This window comes from Chrysochloris asiatica, unplaced genomic scaffold, assembly GCF_000296735.1.
Source record: "Chrysochloris asiatica unplaced genomic scaffold, ChrAsi1.0 scaffold00076, whole genome shotgun sequence".
NCBI classification, from domain to species: domain Eukaryota; kingdom Metazoa; phylum Chordata; class Mammalia; order Afrosoricida; family Chrysochloridae; genus Chrysochloris; species Chrysochloris asiatica.
In genome coordinates, this window is record NW_006408594.1 from 13,741,165 (window position 1) to 13,750,143 (window position 8,979).

General features: G+C 46.7%; 1 protein-coding gene across 1 annotated transcript in view; it reads left to right on the forward strand.

Moving 5' to 3' along the window:
• Positions 1–8,425, forward strand: part of NUAK1 (NUAK family, SNF1-like kinase, 1) — a 95,533-nt gene extending 87,108 nt beyond the window's left edge. Inside the window, exons 5-7 of the mRNA XM_006865257.1 lie at positions 1,207–1,326; positions 4,935–5,067; positions 6,951–8,425. Coding sequence (XP_006865319.1) covers positions 1,207–1,326; positions 4,935–5,067; positions 6,951–8,104 — 1,407 coding nt within the window. The 3' untranslated portion in view covers positions 8,105–8,425. The remainder of the gene's footprint in view (positions 1–1,206; positions 1,327–4,934; positions 5,068–6,950) is intronic.
• The last annotated feature ends 554 nt before the right edge of the window (positions 8,426–8,979 follow it).

The following is an 8,979-nucleotide window of genomic DNA, read 5'->3' on the forward strand; positions in this document are numbered from 1 at the left end:
TGGTTGAGCTCTGATCATCCAGTCACTGAAGCCAGGATAAGTAGGTATTATCTGCAATATACACATCTACTATTGTTATGTGCCATGGAGTTGGTCCCAACTCATAGTGACCCTGTATAGGCTTTCCAAGGAGTGCCTAGTGAGCTTGAACCCGCTGAACTTGTGATTCAAACTTATCTTGCAGTCCAGCTCATTAACCCTCAGCACCACATATTACTTATAAAATAAAGTAGTAGACTAAGAAGAGTGTTGCCATAAAGCATAATCAACAAAGCATTTCAAGAGGCCACAGGAGAATAGAATGCCTCCAAGGGATGTCAACCCAGCAGAGAGATGCAAGCTTAGGTGAGTGAGGCATTTGCATAAAGCCCAAAGGTTATAAAGCACTTCTGCACACACATGGTCTCATCATGTAGAAATGCTCTTCCTAATTACCTTCTCACACTAATCCTATGATCTAGAACCAGGCAGGGATTCAGAGCATGGCCAAGTCATGCAGATGCCAGGTGGCAGTTTGGGTTGAAACATGATGCCTCTGAACCTCATATCCTGAGTCTGTTTCATCTAGGGTCAAAACCCCACACGCTGCCATCAAGTCAGTTCCAACTCATAGTCTTTATGGTAGCAGACCCTATATAACGTTTTCAGGGTTGTTAAGCTTTACAGGAGCAGAAAGCCTCATCTTTTTCCTACAGAGTGACTGGTGGGTTTGAACTTCCGACCTTGAGGTTAGCAGCCCAGTGCTTATCCTATCGTGCCACCAGTGCTCTAAGGGTCACAAGCCAGGCGAACCACAATCCCGCTGAATATGGATGCTAAAGTGGGGGACACAACTGCATGGATAGAAAGTAATTTTAGGTAGCACTCACGGTCGACTTTTAAATGCACTCTAAATACTTGTCAGAAGCATGAGGACCGTGAATTGGTGGCTATGATTTCTCAGGTGTGTCTAAATTGAAGTTCAGAGAGAGTCTATTTAAGGAATAGCTTTAAGTCAGGAAGAAAGCATGCAGTATGCAGTGAGGGCATGGTGGATTGTCGAGGGCAGCGTTGGGGACCACTGGCCCGGCTGTGCTGAAGGGTGCAGATCCAGCAGCTGCTCCTTAATTACTTAGCTGCTCTGTATTCTGAGTGGTGGGAATTGATCCGGTGCAGACACTGAGCTCAGTGCTAACAAGCCTCGTTGGGCCTTGCTTCTCTCTGCAGATTGCTGACTTTGGGCTCTCCAACCTGTATCAGAAGGACAAGTTCTTGCAAACGTTTTGCGGCAGCCCTCTCTACGCATCTCCTGAAATTGTCAATGGGAGGCCTTACCGAGGGCCAGAGGTGAGCATGCCACCCCGTGTACATACATGTGTGTGTGTACAGGGAGAAGGAGATGGGGCTGGATCCAGGAAGTCTTTACAAAACAAAATCTAACATTTTTTGCCGTGAGATTTTCTTTTAAACCTTAAACCCTACACCAAAACTTTTCCCGGAAGTCATCTTGGAAGCAAACAATACTTTAGTCTCATTTCCAGAGTACATTTGTCTTGAGTGCTGCGCTCTCTCAAAGCTTGATCTACGTGGGATCAAAGTGCCAACAGCATTTCAAAAGGTTAGATGAGAATCTTAGGGGACAGCGACTTTGTGTTCACGTGGTGGAATCCTTTGGAATAGGATGGTGGTGAGAACGGTCACCCAACTTGAAGGGTAGAAACTGAATTGAACATGTAGAATGGGCTGAACAGGCGTATCCATTGTAATACATATTTTTATAAGAAGTGAATTAAAAATTTAAAAAAACTAAATACTCAGGTAAGCCAAGTAAATCTTCCTTTAGATGATAATAAAAGCAATACATATACCCGGGAGAAAAAATTGGAAATCCAGAAAACCTGAAGAAAATAAAAATGACCTGTGCTCCCGCATAAGAGACATGCTTGGAGCATTTGTTGTGACTTTTCCTTTAGACTCTTCAACGTCTGCATTTAGTCATAGGTGAGGTTGTTCCATACACAAGTGCAAGCATGCACAAGCTTTTCTGAATTCATTGTCATTTTAAAAAACATGATTTTTAATGACTCCATCATAGTTGGATTTTATGAAGAAGAATGTGGCATCACGATTGGAGGAAGGTTCATTAACAACCTTGCTTGCTGAAAAGTGAAGAGGACTTAAAATACTTACCACAGCCTTTGGTCTGGGTTGTATCTCAATATAAATAAAACAAAAATCCTCACCACTGGACCAATAAACATCATCCCTATAAATGGAGAAAAGATTGAAGTTGTCAAAGACTTCATTTTGCTTGGATCCACCATCAATACTCATGGAAGCAGCAGTCAAGAACTCAAATGATGTGTTGCGTTAGGCAAATCTGCTGCACAAGACCTCTTTAAAGTATTGAAGAGCAAAGATGTCAGATTGATGACTAAGGTGCCTCTGATCCAAGTCATGGTAATTTTAACTGCCTCACATGCATGTGGAGTCCTGGTGTGGCGCTGTGGTTTAATCTGCCAGACTGCAAAGCCATTTGAACTACAAGGTTGACAGTTCACGCTCACCAGCTGCTCCTCGGAAACCGTACACAGGGTCGCTATGAATCGGGATTGACTTGACAGCACTTAACAACAACAACATATGCATATGAAAGTTGGAAAATAAATAAGGAAGACCATAGAAGAACTGATACATTTGAGTTGTTATGTTGGAGAAGAATATTAAAAGTACCATTGTTGTTATGTGCCGTGGAGTCGGTTCCAACTCATAGCAACCCTGAACAGGGTTTCCGAGGCTACAGTCTTTATGGGAGTAGAAAGCCTCATCTTTCTCCTGCGGAATAGCTGGTAGTTTCAAACTGCTGACCTTGTGGTTCGCAGCCCGATTTGTAACCGCTATGCTACCATAGAATCCCAGAAAAACAAACAAATCTGTGTTGGAAGAAGTACAACCAGCATGCTTTTTAGAGACCAGGATGGTGACACTCCGTCTCTCATACTTTGGACATATTCTCAGGAAGGACCAGTCCCTGGAGGAAGGATATCTTGCTTGGTAAAAAGGAGGGTCAGCGAACAAGATGAAGCTCTCCAATGAGCTGGATTGGCACAGTGGCGGCAGCAATGGGTTCAAGAATAACTATCGTGGTGATGGACCAGGCCCAGGCAGTGTGTCATTGTGTTGTGTGTACGGTCATTATGAGTTGGAATTGACTCTACAACACCTAATAGCAACAGCATAATCCTTTATTGGGTGCTTATACCATCATTTACTTAATCATTCCCCAAATTCCGACAGCCAGGCTGTCTTTCTCTTTTCCCTTACACAAGACAAAACTTAAAAAAAAAACAAAAACAAATGAAACCCTGGAAACGCCAAAAGAATATCTTTTTGCCTATGTCCTCTAACAACATGTACTTTTGACTAAGGAGATATCTTTTAGCTGGCATCTTCTAATTCACAGAGAAATCTGCTCCTCTACATGTGTGTAGCTCTCAGGACCACTGCACGATACATGTATGTGAAAATCGTATTTTGAAAATGGCTGAGTTGTTGGGAGTGATGATTTTTGTTTTGTTTTGGTTTAAATGGTACTCTTTATAGAGATTCTTCCTTTCACGAGCAGCTGCTCAGTGTGTTGAAATGTTTCTTACAAATATTTATCTGTTGGAGAGTTTTTGAGCCAGGACTGTAGGGTCAAGAGAAGAATGCCAGCCATCACACCAGGAGAAAGTCTTTCTAAAATAAGGATGTGAGGGAGGGGCTTTGGATTTAATTTACAAAATTGTAGAAACTCGACCCGGTAAATTTATGGCAGATAAATGAGTGTTGCTTTGATCTTTGATGATCTGTTTCCAAGGTTACAAACCAGCAGCTTGTGATCTGTCCAGTAAACATGTTTTATTTGGCCATATTAGTTTTACATATATTTATATGTGTGTATCTATAATATATATATATTGCTATTGTTAAGTACCGTGGCATCAGTTCCGACTCATGGCAACCCTGTGCAGGGTTTCCAAGGCTGCATATATATATATATATATGGAGCTCTGGTAGTGTAGTGGTTACGAATCGGGCTGCTAATCTCACGGTCAGCAGTTCGAAACTACCAGCTGTTCCGCGGGAGAAAGATGAGGCTTTCTGCTCCCGTGAAGATTTACAGCCTTGGAAACCCTGTACAGGGTCACCATGAGTCGGAACCAACTCCACGGCGCATAACATGGCATAGAAATATGTTGTAATATGAGCAAATGCTTAATAACTGGGAGCTTTCCCATCATAATCTGGTTTTTGACTTCTCTTGAAAAACGAACGGACTCAGCGGTGCTGTCTCCTCATTTCTTGGCAGCAACCAGCCACGAGGCAGCGTGCTTCAGATGAGCCAATGCACGCAACTGTTTGTCTCTGTCCGCAACACTTTGTGTTGTTTCCTGGATTCTGCTCTTCTTGTTCGTAATCGTCACCTGCATGTCCCTTGTAAGGATTTGAGTTTGCAATCCCTGTGATCCATTTAAGGATGGCACAGAAAGAATTAATTCTGTGGTGTGTAGACAGATTCGCGGTGAAGAGCCCTGAGCCCCAGGCTCACCTCCATCACTGAGGCACGGTGTCTGGGGAAATCATTTTGCTTCCTTGGGCCTCAGTATTCTCCTCTATCAAATGGGATTGAAAATAATTGAAACACTGCCTGCTTCACACAGAGTGAGGCTCAGACTAGATTGTATCTATTTAAGGGCGTGCTTGTGTAGATTGGATGGTTGGTGTGGGTTCCAAGCAGAAGGGTCAGGCTGTGCGGCAGTATCAGTTGTCATGTGTTGTGGGACCTATCTGCCAGGTGCTCAGTTCAGCTCCTGGGGTCATCGGGGGTGGATGCTCACAGGTGAGGTGGATGGTTTGGAAGGCGTCCCAGGAATCTGCTTCTCTAGCTTCCACATGTCCTGTCTCTGTTCTAGGTGGACAGCTGGGCCCTGGGTGTGTTACTTTATACTCTCGTCTATGGAACAATGCCCTTTGATGGTTTCGATCACAAAAACCTCATTCGACAGATCAGCAGTGGAGAATACCGGGAGCCTACACAACCCTCAGGTGCGTGACTCAGGGTCAGAGGTAGAGGGGGACGTGGTCAGCTGACCTGCCTTCACCCATACTTTCTCCTTTTGTTTTTATATATCTAGCTGTCAAGTCTCTCCTACTTCTCCTTACTTCTTCCCCAATCTCTGTCTTTTGTCAAAGTTGCCCTATTAGGATGCTTTGTGCCTGCCTCCCCAAATAAGAATTTCAAAACAAAGACTTTTACTCAGAAGGTTAGGGGTCCCATTGGCTGGCTAGGTGAACTTGGGCAAGTCGTTTTGCCTTATTAGATTTCCGTGTCTCCATTATACATGAGAAAAGATAGCCTATGAAGTATGATGGCAGCAGAAGCAGTTGCTGGGGCTGGTTTGGGATACTTCACTGCTGCTCCGTGGGGTGCTGTGACCATGAGGGGTGTCCCCATGGCCTCTCTGTCTAGGAGGGAGCTCAAAGCTATAAGGAGGAGGAAAAGGAAACTTCCAGGCCTTCCTTGTTTCTTTGTTGTTGTTGTAAAGTGCCCCAGAGGTGATTCCAACTCAGTGACCCTCTATAGGGTTTCCGAGGCTGTATATATTTACAGGTACATAAAACTCCATCTTTCTCCCATGGTGCGGCTGGTGGGCTCGAACTGCTGACCTTAGAGTAGTCCAGACCACCATACTCCTTTTTTCTAGGCCTTCTTAATGTTAGCACTTAGAAGCTAGATAATGTTAACTTCCACCATGTTCTCTTGTCAAAGCCATCAAGGCCATCAGCCCCGTCTTTTGACAGGAGAGCATCTCACATGTACAGAGAGTATGTGTTTGAAAATGAGCTACTGCAGGCCCTTTGTCTACATACATACCTGCTAGGATGTGTGTGTGTCCATTAGTTGTTTTTAATAAGCCAGTGTATCTTTGGGGGGAATTTAAGAGCAACCTCTATGGTGGCCTTATTTGTCTAACCAGTTAATTGATGTCAGCCTCATTCCTGGCACATTTTAATGACTCAGGATCACCTGACTCCTCCTGTCACTTCTCAAGGGTGCAGCTCTCTCTCCCCTGTCCCTATTGCCAGACTTTTGCCAGTTACTCATCAGCCGACATAAACTGAAGGACTTCGCGGCTGCTCCGAGATAAAATTTAATCCCTAGTGGGGACAGCACAGTCTGATATTAAAAGTCAGTTTTCCAATTGTGAGAGCCAGTTGGTTTCTATGGCCTTCTCAGTAGCCCTCTTGAGACTTTCCCCTAATTCTCTGAGAGCACACATTTGCAGGTGGAATTTTTCAGACGGGCTGTCAGCAGATAACATATACAGTTCAGCTCTGTCTTGTGAAGGCTCAGTGGGATACAGCTCATGTCAGAATTGTCCAGGTATCCCAGGAGGGAGTGCCCTCCGACCCAGAGGCCTCTGATCTCCTCGTCATTCTTCTCTATCTTCCTCTCTCCATCTCTGTCCCACATCTCCTTTTTGTGCCAACATGCTTTTCCAGAGGTCGTGAGTACTTTGTGTTGATACATCACACCTTTAGAAGGATGGAGAAAGCCGTGGTAATCGACACCTGCTTTTCCTTTTGGGAAAGTGATATATCCACCAAAGGAATGGTAGGGCCTGCTTGGGGTCAGCTCTGGGATTCTTTTGCTGTTACCCGGCCCTCTCCAGTTTATAAAGATTGGAGTTGAAGGAAAGGTCAGTGGTTCCCTGGCATTCCTTCACTAATATGGAAAACATGCCAAGGTTTGATCATGCACTGGCCTGTGGTTCTGAAGTCCTGAGTCTTGATACTGTTGACGTTTAATGCAGACTGTTCCCAGAGGGAGTGTGTCTGTATAATCACTCTTACAGGGTCACACCATCACAAAGCCTAGCGGAGGGCTTCTGGGTAATGCCTCATGACTCTTATCTTTTATCCACTAGATGCTCGAGGGCTCATTCGGTGGATGCTAATGGTGAACCCTGACCGCCGGGCCACCATTGAGGACATCGCCAACCACTGGTGGGTTAACTGGGGCTACAAGAGCAGCGTCTGCGACTGTGATGCCCTTCACGACTCTGAGTCCCCTCTCTTGGCTCGGATTATCGACTGGCACCATCGTTCCACCGGGCTGCAGGCTGAAGCTGAGGCCAAAATGAAGGGCCTGGCCAAACCTGGTGCCTCTGATGTCACGCTGGAGCGACAGCGGTCTCTGAAGAAGTCCAAGAAAGAGACCGACTTTGCCCAGTCTGCCCAGGACACAGTGCCTGAAAGCCCACCCAAGTTAAGTTCCAAGAGGCCCAAGGGGATCTTGAAGAAGCGAAGCAACAGCGAACATCGGTCCCATAGCACTGGCTTCATCGAAGGGGTGGTGAGTCCCGCCCTACCCTCTGCTTTTAAGATGGAGCAGGACTTGTGCCGGACAAGCCTGCCCCTCCCCAGTTCCCCTGAGGCCCAGGTGCCTGTTAAACTCAGCCCCAAGCAGTCGGCCACCATGCCCAAGAAAGGGATCTTGAAAAAGACTCAGCAGAGAGAGTCTGGTTACTACTCCTCCCCAGAGCGGAGCGAGTCTTCAGAGCTGTTGGACAGTAACGATGGGATGGGCAGCAGCATCCCCTCCCCCAGCCCCCCAGATCCAGTCAGAGTGGGTACCCACAGCCTCTCCTGCCGGAGGAAGGGCATCTTGAAACACAACAGCAAATACTCAGCAGGCACGCTGAACCCGGCCCTCATCAGCCCCGAAATGCCTACACTGGAATGCATGGCAGAGCCTGGTGTCCCCACAGACGGCCTCTCGCGGAGCTACAGCCGGCCTTCCAGCGTCATCAGCGACGACAGTGTCCTGTCCAGCGACTCTTTCGACTTGCTGGATCTGCAGGAAAATCGTCCCACCCGCCAGCGCATTCGCAGCTGCGTCTCTGCTGAAAACTTCCTCCAGATCCAGGACTTTGAGGGGCTCCAGAATCGGCCCCGACCCCAGTACCTGAAACGGTACCGGAACCGGATGGGAGACAGCAGCTTCTCCCTCCTCACAGACATGGATGATGTGACTCAGGTCTACAAGAAAGCGCTGGAGATCTGCAACAAGCTCAACTAGCTCAGTGGGCGCAGGGGTCGGGTTAGGGGCAGGGACCAGGGAGGAAGAAGGGCAGTGACTTGTGTTTACAGGCTGGGTCCCTCTTTGCTGGCCATGGCAGTAGATTGAGAAAGGATTGGTGGCATCTGGCTCAAGCCAAGCTTGTTGCCTTGAGTCAGCACCTAAAAGGGAGAAGTGGGCTCACTGCCAGTTCTGCCATGTTGTTTTGGGAGAGTCAGAATTGGAGTCCTCTGTGCCATTTGCTTTGTGGTACCTTCTGGAGAACCCGCAGTTCTGGGGTGTCCGGTGCTGGCCAGAACCTACTGGGTTGGGAGGGAGCATTTTTCCAGACATCATCCAAATGCTTCTAGAGGAGAAGCAAGAGAGACTGGTGCCATCTGTTTTGGGTGAGCCCAAAAAACTTGCTTCTCCTCATTTCCATTAGAAAGCTTGTCCTGACTACATGTAGATTTTAAGAGCTTGAGCTGGCTAGGTGATTCATTCATTGTGGCTGCCTAGTGTACTGGTTTGACAAGTATTCTAATGTCATGCCCAGGCGCATAGGAAATACATGCTGTAATGAATAGTAATGTCGGCCACCTTGGCTTGGCAACACCCTGAGAGTTAGGTTAAGGCATCCTGTGGGCTATTTTATGTGGGGCATTTGTTTATTTGGGACTCTGCTCTGGCCTGGGTCAGAGGGAATGCATTGAATTTGGTTGAGAACCTAAAATCAGTCCTTGGTGATTTGTCAACTTCTTGCTGTCTGCATCCTCTCATGGGGGTGGATAGGGAAAGAGATGGTGATGTCAGAGGCTAAAACTGTGGTGTGCAGTTGAGCACAGGGACTCTTGGTGGTCTTTGCACAGATGACTGGAAGGGACCACTGGGTGTCT